Genomic DNA, 18,259 nt, shown 5'->3' on the forward strand with positions numbered 1-18,259 from the left:
ATTTGTGCCCTACCCCTGCCTGTCTCAATACAGAACCCTCAAGCAGCTCCAGGCTTTAGCTGGAATCACAGCTCAATGGAAGACCACAGCCCAAGCAATAGCTGGAATCAGAGGAAGTGGTAGGGCTGGCCCACTGCACTGCATGCTGCTGGGGCAGAGGGTGGGGAATACATGGTGGCCTGGGACACAGCTGGGAAAGCAGCACCCACCCCCGCCATCCTCCTCCTGCCTGTGTTCCGTGGCTCCCTGAACTAGAGCCTGGCCCCAGAGGACCACCCCACGCCTGCATCAGTCCACAGCATCCCGGTCTATGGATAGCTACCAAGAGGGGTGTTCATGTATCACACCCCCCAGCCTCAATCTAGTGACTCCATTCGTTTTCTTCTGGTGATTCATGTCTCAGGGCCGTTGTCAGCGGAACTAACCCCGTAGTATAAGTGACAAAAAAAGGCCCTTTCAGGAATTTTGGCTCCAATCCAAATGGAAACACAAGAATGGGTGGGGTGGGGGGGAGGGGGGGGGCGGGCCTGCAAATCAACTAGGCACCAAAAGACCAAAGGGAAATAATGTTCCCCCACCCTGACCCACTCCCCTGTTAAGGCAGAGCTGCCTGTAACGGGCCATGGATATCAGGGCTGCCGGGATTCCTGGACCCAGGAGAGCAGCTGCTGAAGGAGCTATGCCCCCTCTGCCCCCCCGCCCTGAGAATGCAGAGTCCTGTGCGGGATAGGGCAGCAGAAGGCTGTATTTACTGGTGCCAGGGTGTGGGTTCCCATTTCGGGATCTGCCGCACGAAACCCTCGCAGCGGCCCCTCCTGAGAGCAGAAGCACCCTGCCTGCCCACGACAGAGCTCACTCAGTGCACACAGAAGGCAAAGGAAAGCCCCTGCTGGCCAGGATTGGGAAGACAAAAGGGAGCCAGGCAAAATCCAAGGTGGGGAGGGCGCCTGGGAAGAGGGGAAGGCCAGAGCCCAGGCAGCTGCATGAGCGGCCAGGGCTGGACCGCCAGAGCCTGGGAGCCTGGGAGCCAGTGGCTCTGAGACTGTAAATCTCGCCCTCCTTCCCGCCAGGACAGCTGTTCCCAGGACTCTCAGATTACTTGTTGCACAATCTTTCCACTTTTTTTTAAAGTGGGGGAGTGAAAAAATAATAAAATCTCGGCAGCGGCAGGAGGGGTGTGGGGCACTCGTTCAGGAAACCAGGAGCATTCCCAACTCCTCTCCCAAAGCAGAGGAGCCCAGAAGAGGGACGCAGAGGCCAAGGGCAAAGGCCACGATCACACACTGGAAATCAGGATGTGATGTCCACAGCCCTCTAAGGTGTCTTGTCTTGTGAGGGCTAAAGCAGCACCCCGCCACGACCACGTCATGTCATTTTAGTTAATCAGGTCCCCTGACAATTTCAGCATCTGGGGTTTCCACTTGGTCACTCAGATCCTCAGATGAAAAGGCTACAAAACCCCCGGTAGGAGAAGTCAACTAGAAAACAGGAGGTGCAAAAACCCAGAGGAAGGCAAGCTGGAGGCTTGGCTGGCATGGAAAGTGAAAAGTCAGCGGCCACCAGGAATGCTAATTGGATCCAAGAATACAGCCATTCACCCCAGTCACTCTGCTGCGAGTGGGGGCCCTAGCTTCGGGTGGCAAAGCCAGCCCTTCCTGGGCAGCCATGGGGTGCAGTGCCTCCTGCTGGCTGATGGATTACAAAAGCAGTGTGGGGAGAGTAACGGTTAGAGATGAAAGGGTGAAGGATGGCGACAGGGAAGGCCAGGAGGCCAGTGAGCTGCCCACGGCATTCTGCATGCAGTTGTGGTAGAGAATGTGGGCATCTGGAGTCCTGGAGGGTCCTTCAGCCCACTTCAAGGCAAGTCTCCTCACTCACCTGGGAAGCAGAGGGCACCAGGCTGTCCAAGGGAAGAGGAATACTGACAAGGCCCGAGGTGCCACCTACCCCCACCCCATCTGTGCACACACACCTCAGAGCAACATGGCTCTCCCCAGCTGCCGTGAAGGGTCCTCAATCTTCCTTGGCACGATCAAGTTATTTACATGCACTGATTATTGAGGGTTAGCATTTATTTCTAGTTAGAATAAAATCCCAGGGATGGGACAGGCCCGTGGGAGAACATGCAGGAGTCTACTGCCAAAACACAGGTATCCCACTGTGGATCCCCACTCCCCAGTCTGCCTGAGACCCTAGGGCCAGCTCTCAGGTGGTCTGCAGCACGCCAGCTCACTGACAGCTGCACCAGCCTAGCGGCAACCCCGTTGGCCATAAACACAGGATGTTAGCTCCATCTCTCAGCAGGGGCTGGTCGCCAGGCCTTCTGGGCACCATGGCTCCCTCCCTAGCCTCTCCCCTGCGCCAGCCTGAGCATCTGCGCCCCTGAGAATAATGAGGAAAGTGCACACTTGGAGGAGAGCAGTCCCCTCTCCACTCCCACCTGGCACCCAGCATCACTACCTGCCTCCACCTCCCACTGAGGCTGCTGCTCAGAAGGTGGGCTCTAATGGGGAACCCAGGGCCCAACGTGCAGACCCACGGGGCTTGAAAAGAAGGGACTGTTAGTTAGAACTGCAGGAGGGACACGCAAGTCCAGGTGCGTGTGGAGTTAGGGCAGATTCAGGAGCAGCCAACACAGCAACGAGCACACTCTGGGGAAGGGTAGGCAATGGCCGGGGCCCAGGTGATGGCAGGGCCAGCAGCAGACTGGCGATGCGGCTGGCCAGCTGCAGTCTGCTCCACATCCACCAGAAACCAGCGAAGCATCTCCCTGAAGCAGCCGCACTGCACGTGACTGTGATACGGGGAAGGCCCTGGGGACACGAAGCCTCCACTGGTGCAGAAAGCTGGGTGTGGTCACATCAAGGTCAACAGCACAGCCTAGACCCCCACGCCCACAGTCCTCATGGCCCAGCTTCCCCGCCCACCATCCAGGGCTCCGCAGTGTCAACGCCCTTGGCCATTCATCCTCCATGACCAGCCCCTGGCAGGGAGAGCATGACGGCCAGGCCGAGAGAATGGACACTACTGCACAGAGTGCAGGGCTATTCATGGCCCCAGGGAGACAGTTAACAAAGAGACAGACAGACAGAGGAACCCAGCAAGTTCTGGGAGTGCCGTCTCTGGGCTCTAGCATCCTGGACACAGGACCGAGCTAGTGCCAGGCACAGGTGGGAAGAGTTTGGTAAGACACGTAGAACACAAGTCACCTAACCTGTTTCGGAGTCTTCGCTGTCAGAGGAGCTGGACTCACTGGAGCTCTCCGACTCTGAGGACGAGAAGCCCTTCATCTTGGAGGAGCCGGCAATCACATCAACTTTCTCAGCTGCAACCCAAGCAATGGGAGCTGGTCAGGCAGGGCTGTGGCCCAGGAAGCTGCTCTAAGCCATGGGCACACCCCATCCATCTGGAGGAAGGACCAGTGAGGAGCCTGTGCACGGTGGGCCCAGGGGCTGCTCCCAACTGCCAGCTGCCACTCCCAGAACCCACGTGGTCCCACAGTTCCCATGGGTAGACTGCTTACAATGGAATTTCAAGGTTCCTTCAATCTCTCAAAAAGTCTCCTTTGGGGGGTTTATCAAGGATTCAAGAGACCAGGCAGAAGGGTAATTTCCTAACACAAGGTACCGCTGGGCATAAGGCTTGGATTCTCCCAGTTACTGTTCTAGCAGGGGAAGAAGATCCAAAAGGAACATGCTGCCAAAAGGTAACGCAAGGCAGGGAGAGACCCCCAGGGGTCTCTCAGCACAGCTGTTCAGACGCACGCTGGAATCATCATGTGGTGTGCCCCAGGTAGGGGCCCAAGGACCCCAGGAGCCAGTCGGGGCTGGGGACAAAGACTGTGTGCAATGCCCTGACACCGATCCTCAGAGGAAAGCCGTAGGCCAGGATGAGCTGTGTGACACAAAAGAGCTGCCTGGAAGAGTCCAGAAAGGATGCCACACCGAACTGTCCCTGCTAGAGAGGGACAGAGGCTGGCTCAGTGCTGCATAACGTATCGGTACACAGGTCCTGGGATCCTGCAGACCCGCCTTTCCTCCTTCCCCAAAGAGGCCGGAGGAAGACTCAGCAGCAGGTAGCCTGGGTTGAAAGCAGCTCCGGCTTAGAACACAGCTGCAGGCAACAAGGTGCAGAGAGGCCCCAGACACCACCAGTCAGATATGTAGAAAGGCACTGACAGCCTAGGGGCGAGTGCAATGTCACAACCTTTCGGAGGTTTCTGTGTCAAGAACACAGATATTATAATTGGAAAAAAAAAAAAAGGGGGGTGCGCAGAAAGAGTGGACTGAGCAAGGAGGGAAAAGTTACTCTGAGGGTGCCCACAGAAGGAACCCCATGCCCAGGGGGCCCAAGCACACCTTGAGGTTTCCTTTTCTTCCGCAAACAGGAGGTGACATAGCGCTCCAGCTCACGCAGTGTGGACGGTTTCAGGGTCTCAAAGTCGATTTCAATCTCGTCGGGGTTGGAATTCTTCAGGGAGGGCTCCCGTGACTGGATGATGTGCACCACGCGGCCCAGCTTCTCGCCGGGGAGCTTGTTGATGTCCAAGCTGAGCTGCCGCTTCTCCTCATAGGACATAGGCTTGCACTTGTCCTCTTCCTCCGACTCATACGTGGGAGGGGGCTTGCTCTTCATGGGCGCTGGCTCCTTCTTGCTACGAAGGGACGATGCAGACACCATCAAGAACGGGCCCCCTGAGGAAGCCAGGTACTCATTCCTCCACATGTATGTTGGGGGGAAGGGGTGCCCTTCCCATACCCCCCACCCACCAGCCTTCACAGGAAACGGGGCATGGGCAACTCAATCTCTGGGAGCACCCAGTGGAGACCGAAGCAAACTGTGACTGGAGGCTGCCCAAGTGGGGGATGCGCTACAGCCCCATCCTTGCCGCCTATCCTCCCCAACCAAACATGGTGAGCTCCGAAGGCTCATCCTACAGAAAGAGGCAGAGACAGTGCAGCTAAGTCCTGTGTGCAAGTGGCCACCGGCCTGGCCTGTGAAGCCACGGCTGCAGAGGGGCAGCCTCCGCACCCAACGAGGACAGGGAGGGGCAGTGGCCCACACAGTCTCAGAGCAAGCCCTGGAAGGAGGGTCCCCACCCAGGACAAATTCAGGGGACACAGACCTCACATTGCTGTTGCTGCTATTATTTTTCTTCGTCTTTTTAGGAGGAGGTTCCTTGGCTTTGCTTTTTTTATTCTCTTCCACTTCCTCTTTCCTTTTGTGCTTTTCTTTTTTCTTTTCCTTCTTGTCTTTCTCCTTTTTCTTTGGTTTGTTCTGCTGGGGCTGAGAGAGGGCTGCAAGCTGCTCGTGCACGGCTTTGAGCTGTAGACCAGACAGGCAAGACACACACTCAGGGCTGAAACCACCTTCCTGTCACCCAAGACCCAGGCGTCTGCTCCAAAAAACATGCGACAGCATGCACCTGGGGTATCAGGGTGTGGGCATAGGGGAGGTAGGGGAAGGGAAGGCCCCCAGCTTTGCGCCTGTCATGTTAACCAGATTCCTAACAAGACTATCTCCACCCATTCACTCAACTCCAAAGACTGCCAGTGTCTTCCTCACCAGAGGAGCTGATCAAGCCGACAGACACCAAGTCTCACGGCCATCCTGATCCCAGAAGGAGGGCCCCTAAGAATCTAAGTAAGAGCACACAGACACGTCAGGCACGAAGGGCCTGATGACTGGCTATAGGGAAAGGAGCAACCAGGTAGCCCCAGGAGAGACGAACATCCTGGCTCAACCTCCTCCTTCCAGATACTGAAAGGATCAAGCCACCTCCTCTCTGCCCAGAAAATGGCCATGTCCCTCCCCATCCCCAACCGCAAGCTCAACACATATATCATACATACGTGTATGATCAACATGCATTTGACCTAGCAAAGGGGAAAAGGCCACAGGTGGTCCAGTGGGAATTATGCTCCCTTGGGAACTCAGAACCAAGAACATCTCTTAGAAACTTCTGGGGAGGCCACCCTGGTCCACGGACTCTGGGGATTAAGAATGGAGCCACCAATGCCCTCACCTGCTCCTGGAGCTCAGCCAGCCGCTGGGCTCGCTCCTCCTCAGAGTCATCAGTCGAACTGTCACTGTCCGAGGAGCTATCGCTGCTGCTGTCGCTGGATGAGGGCGGGGCCACAACCTTGGTGGGAGGGGGCACTGCCGGGGAGGACACGGCCACCACTGGCTCCTCAGGCTCGTCCGGCATCTTGGCAAAGCGCATTTCGAACACATCCTGGTGAGGGAAAGACATGCTGTGACGGCTGCCGGGTACCCAGGCCACGGCCTAGCATCACCTGCCCTCATTGGCTGCTGGGGCCAACTCAACAGAAAGCAACCGAGGGCGAAAGAGGATGGTGATCCTGTCTCTTTGCTGCCAAGACAGGGGTAAGGGCCAGCCGAGGGCCTCTGACAACTCTTGCAACACTCTTCTCTCAAATCTCACTTTGAAGAACAAGGTGGTCCAGAGATAGCGGGGCACTCACTCCCTGGAGGACACCGCCCAGGCAAGGACATGAGACCCAGGCCACTAAGACAGCCAGCTCACTGAAGTCTGAGATGGTACTGGACCAAGGGCATCCTCAAACCCCAAAACAGTTAGCCGAGGCTCCCACCAGATGCGTGCGCGGGAGCAGGAGTCGTCTGTGGTTTGAGAAGGCATTCCAGGCAGAGGACACAGCACACGCAGAGGTCCCCGGTGGGAATGTACCTGCCACAAGCGCACCTCCTCTAGGGGACTAGGCTCTGCTGTAGCAGACACGGGTCTAAGTCGGTCTCCTCATTCCTCAGATAGCCCCTGCAGCACTTAACCAAGCAGGGCTGCACCACTGGAGGAGGCATCTCCAGCACACACAGGACAAGGTAAGAGAGGTTTAGGCAGCAGGTGTGGGGCACTGAGGACAGGCTACAGGAGGGAGCCACAGTGCGCAGGAGACCCTAAGACCTTTCAACCCTAAGATCCAGCAGATGGAACCACGTTGGGTCATGGAGCTCAGGGAACAGCAGCCATGCATGGACACTGGGGTCTGGCCACACATACTGCCAGCCAGCTGTCAAGTCCCTGCCCTACCCCGGGGGCGCTGTGCTCAATCCAGTGATGGCTCAAGACAGAGGCAGAAGCACAGGCCTGGCTTCCCAGCAGGATTCTGGGACCCGCTTTAAACCAGGAATAAACTGATCATCGTGGAAACACACCATGGCAAGGACCTTCCCCCAAATGTGTGTCAATGCTTCAGAGAGGACCACGGCCCTGGAATCCCCTCCTGATGGCTCAGGAAACACTCCTTGAGGCTTCCTCTCCCACGCTGCTGGAGCAGGCATCCCACATAACTGTGGTGTTGATTCCCTCCCCTCCAGGACACCCGGAGTATGACTTCTTTTAGCCAATAACTTTTTTTTTGGAGACAGTCTTCGCCCAGGCTGGAGTGCAGTGGCGCAATCTCAGCTCACTGTAACCTCTGCCTCCCAAGTAGCTGGAATTACAGGTGCACACCACCATGCCCACCTAATTTTTGTATTTTTAGTAGAGGCAGTGTTCTACCATGTTGGCCAGGCTGGTCTCAAACTCCTGACCTCAACAGATCCACTTGCCCCCACCTCCCAAAGGGTTGGGATGACCAGCGTGAGCCACTGCGCCTGGCCCAATAACTTTTTTCTTTCTTTCTTCTTCTTCTTCTTTTTGGAGATAGGGCCTTGCTCTGTTGCCCAGGGTGGAATGCAATCAATGGCTCAATCATGGCTCACTACAGCCTCATCCTCCTAGGCTCAAGAGATCCTCCTGCCTCAGCCTCCTTGAGAACTGAGACCACCATGCCCAGCTAAATTTTTGTGCAGACGGGGTTTTGACATGTTGCCCAGGCTGGTCTCCAACTCCTGGGATCAAGGGATCCTCCCACAAGGTGGTCTACAATGAAAAGTGCTAGGATTACAGGCATGAGCCACTGCGCCCAGCAAATACCTTTATTCAGAAATAACTCCTTGAGCAGGTCTGAGGCAAGGAAGAAGATACACAAGAAGGGACGACCAGAGGCCATCACCAGTTAGCCTCCCAGGAGTGGGGCCCAGGGAGGAAAAGGTGGGGGGGCTTCACATCAGAGTGGAGGCCCCAGTGAGAGAGTAAGACAGATCCCTAGCCCTGCAGCACCCGGCTACGTGGCAGGTGGGTAGTGCCCTGGATGTGGGTGGGCTCAGGTCCCAAAATGACTCCAAGAGGCAGCTGGGGCCACATGAGCTTCTGGAAGAGCCAGGCCTGCTGCCAAGCAGCAGGAAGCAGGTTAGAGAAGTGGGCCTCAGAAATGCCAGGACATCATGAAGGGAGATAATCAGCTATGCCTCCCAGGACAAAGGGAGTGCCCTCTACTGAGTGGTAGCTACCTCAGCGAACTGGTCTGTAAGCCTGGGCCAGCTTCAAGACTCGAGGATGTCCTTGTTCCTCCCCACCAGGTGATGACTGTTGGGTAAATGCTGGGGTGGGGGTGCGTGGCATTCACTCTGAGGCCTCCTTCCATTCCCTGGGTGCTCATGGCCCTGGCTCCCCAAAGGCCCCAACAACAAAGAGCAAAAAATACAAGACACAAAGCCAGCTAAGATGAGAAACTAACATTGGTGGGACTGGGAACTGCCAGCTTCCTGGCGTGTCCAGTTGTGTGACCCTGTCATCCTTCCCTGTCTCTTGGATGTGAGAACTCTTGTTGTAGCCTGAGTGGGGGTCATCCTGGGAAACCCACAAGCCAGTGGGCCCAGGGCTGCTGTAGGAAAACCTTGCTGTGTGGCTTCAACAGTCACAAGTCTCCAAGTACCAGCTTGATGGCAGACAGGAATGATGAGCTCCCTGTTCAAGGAGCTCAGTCTAGCTGGAAACAGAAAGGTGAATGAACACATGGGCAGCAAGGGGTTGCCATGAACTGGAAGTGTGCTGAGACCTAAGAGTGAAAAGAACACAGTCAGGGGTGCTATGGGGCCAGCAAGAGGACAGTAAAGCCCAATTCAAGATGCACCGAGGCAAGCCTCTCACAAGGGAGGATGGTGATGGTGAGGGGTAGCAGGCACCAGCACCTGCCAGGGAACACCGAGTGCAGGCATTCTGTTGGGCTGACAGTCTCTTGAGACCCAGCTGAGGCCCAGACCCCCTGCCCGGCATCCCATAGACCTACACCTCACTCCTCTGGAGGTCTGGGTCTGAGGTCATGCTTCTCAGTTTCAGCACACCTCACTGGTTTCAGACAAGTATCTCAGCTGTCAGGCTGTGGAACACAGGTTTTCTCAATGACCCCAGAATTTAGAGGCTCAGAGAGAAAAATAAAGTGGCTCCTTTTCCAAGTAACTTTCCAGATAATCCCACTTCTTGGGCCCAGCCAAATTAAGAGACCCAATTAAGCAGGTCCCAATAGCTCCTGAAGAGGTGAGCAAGGGCTGGAAGCTTTGTCCCTCCCCTTCCCTGATGGAGAATTTGCTCTCTACCTGCTGATGCAGAGAAAGTAGAGAGAAGTAAGAAAAACAAAGCCTGAAATGCCACAAACACAACTGCCCACTGAAGAGAAGCCTGCTCTGGAACCCTCCACCATCAACTCTGTTGCTCAAACAGAAACACCTCTACCAAGCACTGGCAGAGAGGTGTCCCTCCCAAGGGCAGGTGAAACAGGCTGGGCCAGAGGCAGCCCACCTACAGCACCCCCCACCCCTTGCCTGCACTAGGCCCCCTTGAGATTGAGGCCTGTGTCCACTCCAGTCCGGCACCTGGAGCCTGTGTGTAGGAAGAAACTCTACTGCTGCAGGGTCTGTGGTGTGACAGACATCCCAGTGGCCTTGGTAAACTCTACATTCAGGCAGGCTTACTCCCCTCCCAGAAGGAGAAAAATGCAAAAAAAAAAAACCACTTAAAACCCAAAAATCTTTGTTGGAGAAAATCTGCGAAAAGGAGATGGCTCCAGGGTGTCAGGAGAGGACAGAAAAAATGAGACAAAAATGAGGAAGGAAGGGCTAGAACACATCAGAGGGTGCTTTTTCTTTTCTTTCTCTTAGTGAAGTAGCTCAAAACAGTCACCTTTGGTGCTGGAAGAGAATTTGTTTCTGCTGAGTTCTTCCTGTGAGAGTAGATGAAGGGCATGGGTATCAACGTGAGCAGTGTGGGCAAAAGCTGCGCCCCTGTCTTCTCAAGAGAGTGGGAGAGAGGGAGCGGTGGAGGAGTTGAAGGCACCAATCTGAGGGTGCCACCGCCACCGGGTGCCCCTGAACAAAAACTGCATTGAAATTAAAAACTCTGGCCGGGCACGGTGGCTCACGCCTGTAATTCCAGCACTTTGGGAGGCCCAGGCAGGCGGATCATGAGGTCAGAAGTTCAAGACCAGCCTGACCAATACGGCAAAACCCCCTCTCTACTAAAAAACAAAAATTAGCTGGGCGTGGTGGCGTGCGCCTGTAATCCCAGCTACTCAGGAGGCTGAGGCAGGAGAATTGCTTGAACCAGGAGGCGGAGGTTGCAGTGAGCTGAGGTCGTGCCACTGCACTCCAGCCTGGGCGACAGAAAGAGACTCCATCTCAAAAAAGAAAGAAAGAAAGAAAGAAAGAAAGAAATTAAAAAGCCTGAACTCCTTCAAGGATGGGAAATGCAAACATGAATGATGAAGGGGCAATGTTGTTTGTGAAGAAGGCACACAGACAACACCAAAGTGAAGAGAGGGCAACAATTCCCCAAGTCACAGAAAATAAAACTAAGAAACAGGCCAGGCGCCGTGGCTCATGCCTGTAATCCTGGTAGTATGGGAGGCTGAAGCAGGTGGATCACCTAAGCCCAGGAGTTTGAGACCAGCCTGGGCAATACAGTGACATGCCATCTCTACCAAAATACAAAAATTAGCCAGGCATGGTGGCACACGCTTGCTGTCCTACCTACTTGAGAGGCTCAATTGAGCACAGCAGGTTGAGGCTACAGTAAGCAGAATGACACCCCGTTTCCAAAAATAAATAAATTAAAAAAGTAGAAATAAAAAGCTCCAAGCCTGAGCATGCATTTAAATAACAAGAGCCACATCCGCACTAGTAAGAAAGAGACCAACAAACTTCACAAGGGAAGTGTTTATCCTACCTCAAAGAGTTTGAGCACATGTCCTCTGAACCCAAGGCAGCCCCTGATCCACAGAGAATAGGAGAGACAGTGCCTTAGGTCCAGTGGGAGCAGGTACGGGCTGCTATGCTGGGGAGTCTAGGACAACATGAGAACTAGTGCAGCTGGGAGGCAGGCAGGCAGTGGGGCTCTGCCTGGCACCGATCCACAGGTCACCAAAGGCTTTCCAAGTCCTCACTTCTGCCCTGGAAGCAGATGGCTGCGACAGCCAGGTGTGCAGAAGCCCGCTGAGGCCTACAATGAGCACATCGCACCTCATGATGGCTCTGACCCTGAGAACAGAAGCAACCCATGGCATTGGGGAGAAGATGCTGGGAATTTTTATGATCATTTATCTACAGTCTTAAAGAATTTAAAAAAGAAGATGAGTCTCTAATCCCAGCACTCTGAGAGTCCGAGGCAGGTGGATCACTTAAGCCCAGGGGTTCCAGACCAGCCTGTGCAACATGGCAAAACCCCATCTCTTTAAAAAAGAAAAAAAAAAAAGAAAATAAAAGAGGCAAAATTAGCTGGGCATGGTGGTGCAAGCCTGTAGTCCTAGATACTCGGGAGGCTGAGGTGGGAGGATCGCTTGAGCCTGGAAGGCAGAGGCTGCCGTGAGCTATGACTGTGCCACTACACTCCAGCCTGGGTGACAGAACGAGACCCTGTCTCCAATAATTAAAACAAAAAAAAATAGAAAAGATGATGATGATAGTACTAAATATTGACTTTATTCTCCAAAATTTTTAACCCAATCTTATTAATCAAAGAAAGTCATTTTTTAAACTTAGGTATTTTTCCTTTTTTAAAAAAATTAAGTTTACACATCTATGCTGTAACCTCCCCTCCCCGCCCACACGTGTACTTCACACTGTGCACCACCCAGGCTCTCAACTTGAAGGAAGTGGCCCAGGACCGCCCCCATCAGAATTGTGGCCATGTGGAAACAACCACTCTGCAGCTAGAAGGCTCTTACGGCTCTGGTGGAGGGATGTCCACAGTGCAGATGTCCTCAGCTCACGACTGTGACAGCAACTTCTCGGCAAGAGTGCCCCCCACCCCCAACCCACTTGAGACAGGTGTGTTTTGTAGAAGAGACTGGGCCATGCACAGCACACACCCGGTCTTCCAGCCAAAAGCAAATGAGTGCTGGTGGAGGGGGCTTGCAGTGGAACACCTACTCTGCTTTAATTGAATAACCCCAACTTAAAATGTATGCACTAGGCTGACTTTAGGCACTTTTCTAAAGCAACATGGCATTATCCCAAGGAAAGTGACAGAAAAAAAAACTCTGCCAAGGCCCACAGAAGTCTGCTCCCACGAGGACCTCAGCCTGCTCTGCTGAGGGTGGCTGCGCCCTCCCAAGCCTCACCTGGAGCTTGCGGGCCATGGCCACCACCTCATGGTCAGGAGGGTTGTACTTATAGCAGTTGGAGAACATCAATCGGACGTCAGCACCAAACTCCTGAGCATCACGGTACTCACGGGCCTCCAGTTTAGACTGGAAAACAAGACAAGTCCCTGTTAGCTGTGTCTGCCCATGTGACCATGGAGAAGTGGCTGGCAGCAGACGAAAGGGCTGCCTAGAAGAGCAAGTTGGTTTCTTGGCTCTCAGTTTGGTCAAGACTCTAGTGGGGGGACAGGCCATCACCCCAGTTCTCAGCCTCAGGGCTGGGACTGGCCCTGCCAACATCCCAGCTCACCTGCCTGGCTCGCAGGCAGGTGGACTCAGAACCCACAGGAGGCGGAGCCTGAGCCAGAAATGACGGGGAGAACTGATGGAGAGGGCTGGGCCCAGCTCATCGTGATGACACAGTCCAGGAGCTGGTCAAAGGGACACAGCACTGTTCCCTGCTCTGCCTGCCCCATGCTTGGGACTCCACTCCCAGAAGAAGAAACACGTAACAAGTCTTAAAACTAAAAAGGCCTCAAAACACTATGATGAAAATGTTGGCACTTACAGCGTGCCTCCAACACAGAGGAGACAGCAAGGCCTTCCCCACCACAAAGAGGCTGGCAAGGCCGCCAAGCCCCAACTCCCATGGAGCATCTACTGTGTGGGCAAGGTACCTGGGGCACTGGGCCCCCAAGGCCAGAGGGCTTGTCTTGCTTTTCCTCAGACTAGGGGAAGGGGCAGCACAGGCATCTGCAGCCACAATGGCCAAGCACCAGGTCTCAGAGCACGTCCCACAGCAGACAGCAGGGGGCGCTGAGTTTCTTCGAGTTGGCGGGAAAAATCCACGCAGCCACCGTTCCAGGCCTGGGCTTTCCTCTTGGACTAAAAGGTCTAGGAAGGTTCTGATGTGGAGGGACAGCCTGCCCACCTTGTCCCTTCCCTCAGGCACATCCCGCTCACCTTGATTGTGCTCATGTCCATGGGGTGCTTGATGATGTCACAGTAGTCGTGTAGGCCCAGTGCCTCCACGTCCACAGGCTTGTAGAAGGGCCAGGCGTAGGCGGCGTGCTTCTTGGCAAACATCTCCTTGAGGATGCCGCTGCAGCACTTGAGCTGCTCCGAGACCTTGCTGCTCTTCTCTGGTGCTGGGTGCTGCTGAGAGTCGGGCACGTCCTTCTTTGGAGGTTTCACAGGCCGGCTGCTCTCCCGCCGCTGGCCCAGCTTGGTGGTCTTGGGCTCCGGGGGCAGCGAGGGTGGCTCGTGAATGGGGTCAATGGTGGTGGGGGTGGTGGTGTCTGCTTTCCTCTTCACTCCCTTCTTTGTCTGCCAAGAACACGGACGCCAACAGGCACAGTCAGAAGTGGCAGCCGGCACAGCTGCCCTCAGGGTCACCCCCAAAGCCAGGCCCTGTCTTGGGGCCCATCGCTCACACAGAATGGACCCAAAGATAATTGCACAGGCAAAGGGCCAAGGACAGGCAGATCGTGTCCCACCACTCTGCTCTGCAGCTGGGACAGGACCTGCCTGTGGCAGGAGAAAGCATAAAACTGTGTGCTCACTTGGAAGCCAAGGGACCTCTGGAGGCTGCTTAGTACCTAACACCAGGGCCTCTCCCCAAGTGCCCAGGGGAGGCACAATTCAGAGACTATTTAGATGGCACATCTGCAAATATGCACAGTCTAAATAAAAGAGGGGCAGGGAGCAGGAACCCACTAGGAGGTGTGACACAATTATGGGACCTTTGAGTCAGCGGGGCGGCTGTTTCTGGGCTGCAATTTCAACACAGCAACATCTCCCCAGAAACACCCACCAGTGCCCGGGACCCAGGACAGGCTCTGTGTAAAGCAGGGGCAAGGACAGGGCCGCTCTCCTCCCTGGTGACAGCAGCCCTCCAGAGTCCAGGAAACTCACCTTCACAGGCTGTGGGGTGGCCGCGATGATGGGTGGATGGCTCTGTACGGGCTGGGGAGCTGGAGCGGGTGGGGGTTGTGGCTGGGGGGGCACTGGCGGGGGCGTCTGCAGTGGCTGGGGAGGCACCACTGTCATGACAGGGGTCTGGACGATGAGGTCCGGGGTGACGGCAGGGAAGGGGTGAGGCGTGGCCTGCACAGGAGGAGGATTCGGCTGAGGGGTCTGGGTCTGCGGAGGAGTCGATGCTTGAGTTGTGTTTGGTACCGTGGAAACGCCAGGTTTTGCTGTCCCTACAAATCATAATAAGACGGGGAGTTAGAGACCATGCTGACATCCACATGCTGGCTGACCTCGTGGGGACATACACCACACACAGTGAACGCACATCCGCGTGTTGCATTTGCCTGAGAGACAAACATCCCAGACTCCACTCTGCCAAACCCTTCCACCTGTCCCTGGGGCTCAAAGAACAGCAGAAAACTGCGCTTCCCATTTCCTAGGGCGTCCTGGCTGCAACTCCCAACTCAGGCACAAAGACCCCTTCATGAAGCCTGGAGGCCCAGGCTCAAGGAGCAGGAAGCACATGCTGACAGGGGACAGAGAGCGGGAAAACACTCCTCAGAGCTTCCAGGCACAGCTGCCCTTGTTCCCAGAAGCACTGCCTTCTGAGTAAGAGCTTCTGGCAGGGAGCCGGCAGTAGCCGCCCTCGCCAAGGTTTCTGGAAACTGGCAGGCCCCCACCTCCTGGAACCACAGGGGGCAGCTGGACTGTTGCCCTTCATGACTGGCTCGAGCGCTGCCTCCCAGCAGCTGTGCAGGCAGTCCGAACACACAATGGTCACGTGGCACACCCAACCAGCTGCAAAAAGTGAGGGGTTATCGCCAGAGCTCTAACAAAAGTGGGTGGACCAGGGTGAGAATGTCTAGGAGCATAACTTGGGTCACCACATCCTTCATGTGCATGCTGGCTGCCATGAAAATGGACAAAGACACCCAGTGCCTTCATCTACCAGCTCAAGCAGCACCCATGTTCCCTGTGCATCTCAAGGAGCAAGGGTGAGATTCTGCTGAGTTTCCCAATTCTCCTTCCCCAGGCACAACTCCTGGGCTTCTCCCAGACTGGAATAGGAGATGCCACCATGTCTGTCTGCCCAGCGTGCAGCCCAAACCCCTGGTCCCAGGGAGTGAGGACCAATATCCTCATGTAAGGATAAGGGATGTGACTTACATGAGGATCAGGGATGTGATCTGATAGGTACAAGAGCCACAGGGTGACACGTGAGACTAGTTCTCCTTGGTTACCTTTGGGTGCAGCAGGGGATGTAGCAACCCCCTTTCTGCCACCACTTCGGAGCAGCGTGGGAGGCCAGGTGAAAGGCTGCTGCTCAGAGAAGCAAACAACTCACACTCAGGGACCACCTCGCAAATGTCACCCTTCTGCAGCATGGAGTTGCAAAGGACAAGATGTAGCCAGTAGCTGCTGGAGAGTTTCCTAGACAGAATCATTTCCTGGAGTGGGCAGCTCTGCCAGCTGGCCCCTGGAACCCTGTGTCAGTTGGGGGTGGTGACAGGCAGAGATGGATGAGGAGGGCTTTCACTTCAGATGACTGAGCATCAGAAGCAGGGATAACTCTGACACCAGTGCATTAAGGTAATTCCAATCACAAACCTCAAGGTTTAGAACTGAGATGTTAGTTAAAATGATTTCTGGTCATGTTAATGTCCTTAAAATGGAAAAGTAAAAACCACCTATGATACTGGCAGGGTGAAGTGTTCAACAAACGTCAAAGTGCTTTGAGAAGTTACACTTTCCTTTTACCCTAAGTCCATCACCTACCCTCAGAAAAGGCAGCGCCCAATTATTTCTGCTTAGAAGAGGCCACAGGGCCACATGACCCTATGGGATGGATCCAACACCAAACCCAATCTCACATGTCCAAACACCAACATGGCATGCAGTATATAATGTCACATCCTCCTGCCACTCCCAGCCCCCCACCAAACTTGGAAAAGGGACAAAGGTCGGGGAGAAAGCCAATTTACTTGCTATTTCAGTACTCTACCTGTTTCTTTCCTCCCACGTCCTCTTCCTTTTGCCTGGACTATCATGATCTCGGTTTCTTCTGTGGGTAGCTCATTTATTTTTTGCAAGAAGAGCTTTTCCAGAGCTTCTGCCATTAAGACTATGTCATCTCCAGGCTGGATAAGGAGACACAGGGGTAGAGTCAGAGGGCCCTCCCCTCCCCACCTCTGTAGATAGGGCACCCCATGCCACCCCCTGCCCCCAAAACATGAAGCGTCGTATTCCGGGTCCTTCCCCGATCTGCACCCAAAGGAGCCACAATGGCTACACTACCAGGTATCACAGAGGCTTGTGTTCCCACAGGTGTGCTGAGCCTACACTTGTCTACCTGCACCTCCCTCATCTTTTAAGCTCTGGCCTATCTGAGAAGCCATCCTAATGCCTTAAGCATCTACCAAGCTCAGCCAATCACTGAAAGGGGCCCTCCTTTGACACAATTCAATTTCACCAGAAATACGTGAATGACACAGGATTTCTTGCCATGATACATTAGCAGGGCCCCAGCAATGCTCCCCAACGTACCCCCATGGCAGCTCACCAGGACTCTGGGCACTGCACATCTCACACTAGTTGAGGGGTCCCACTCTGTCACCTCATCTATAACATGCTGTTCCCACTCAGTTCTAAACTGAGAGCCTGGTCTGCACATTTTGCTCAAACCTAAGTGGTGAGAGCTGAGACTTTAAAAAACACAGTAAACTTCAAGAAACTCACCTACCCATCTCTTCTGGGCATTTTTACCCACTACACCAGCAGAGGTCAAAAGCTGAGTTCTGTATAGTGTCTCCCTCCAGAGTCGTTCTATTTGAAAGGGTTGATTTTAATCACATCTGTGGTCTGAACTGTAAACAAATGATCTGGCTTCATGGCACAGCCGAGCCGAAAGGTTTGGCTACGGGGTTAGGAAGTGACCTTCAGGTCTACATGTAGGATCAGGGGGACACTTCATCTATGGCCAAGAGTTATCGACAGTCATGTCCACAGTTCCAGCAGACCATCACCCACAGAGCAACTGAGCTCTGCGCCGGCCCCATCACACCCTCTCTCACGTGGAGGTCTCTGTTTGGGCACACCTCTGCACAACTATATTTTAGCAGGCTCTTTCCTAACAATTTACATCACCCAAATGGACTTTGTCATGAGTCGCCACTATTCTCCTCACACCTTCTCTACTAGACATGCTCAGGAACCAAAATCCCAAGGGCACCAGAAGCACATGCTTCAGGCTAACAAGGACAGCTTGCAAGTTCAACATGGCCAGCACCCTCCTCCCAGCAAAAAAGCCCACACCCAGTCACAGGAACAACCACAGGTCTCATTACCTCTACCTCCAAGGGTCTCCTCTTGCCAGACTCCAAGCCCAGCCACACCCAACACCCCTGCCCACGGGCTCCTGACATGCCCACTGCCGTCGCCTCCCCTCCTCTCTCCCCAGGGCAGCTGGACACCCACCCCCACATCTCACCTTGTTGTAGATGTAACAATTTGTAAACATAGTGTTGAAGTCCTGGATACATTCCTGAGCATTCCAGTAATAGTTGTTTTCCAAGCGCTTCTTTATTGTTCCCATATCCATAGGCGTTTTAATGATCTTATAGTAATCCTGGAGAGCAGAGAGCAAAAGTCCAGTGTCACCTAGGCAGCCAGGCAGCACAAACACTGGGCTGGCCAGGCTGGCCTGGGGACCTCACCCCTGGCTGCTCCACAGGTAAATCCACGGGAGCCACAGCTCCTACTGGCATCAGCAAGTGATCTTGAGGGGGAAC

At 54.5% G+C, this 18,259-nt stretch overlaps 1 protein-coding gene across 3 annotated transcripts in view; it reads right to left on the minus strand.

Moving 5' to 3' along the window:
• BRD4 (bromodomain containing 4) overlaps positions 1-18,259 on the minus strand; it is a 97,736-nt gene that overhangs the window by 14,109 nt on the left and 65,368 nt on the right. For all 3 annotated transcript variants that reach the window (XM_008966111.5, XM_063599977.1, XM_055103236.3), the window contains exons 3-11: positions 17,959-18,096; positions 16,474-16,609; positions 14,412-14,701; positions 13,461-13,823; positions 12,477-12,605; positions 6,026-6,235; positions 5,126-5,325; positions 4,359-4,654; positions 3,215-3,325 (exon numbers count right to left, since the gene is read on the minus strand). In XM_008966111.5, the coding sequence (XP_008964359.4) occupies positions 3,215-3,325; positions 4,359-4,654; positions 5,126-5,325; positions 6,026-6,235; positions 12,477-12,605; positions 13,461-13,823; positions 14,412-14,701; positions 16,474-16,609; positions 17,959-18,096 (1,873 nt within the window). The remainder of the gene's footprint in view (positions 1-3,214; positions 3,326-4,358; positions 4,655-5,125; positions 5,326-6,025; positions 6,236-12,476; positions 12,606-13,460; positions 13,824-14,411; positions 14,702-16,473; positions 16,610-17,958; positions 18,097-18,259) is intronic.

The sequence above is a fragment of the Pan paniscus genome, chromosome 20 (genome assembly GCF_029289425.2).
Source record: "Pan paniscus chromosome 20, NHGRI_mPanPan1-v2.0_pri, whole genome shotgun sequence".
Taxonomy (NCBI): Eukaryota; Metazoa; Chordata; class Mammalia; order Primates; family Hominidae; genus Pan; species Pan paniscus.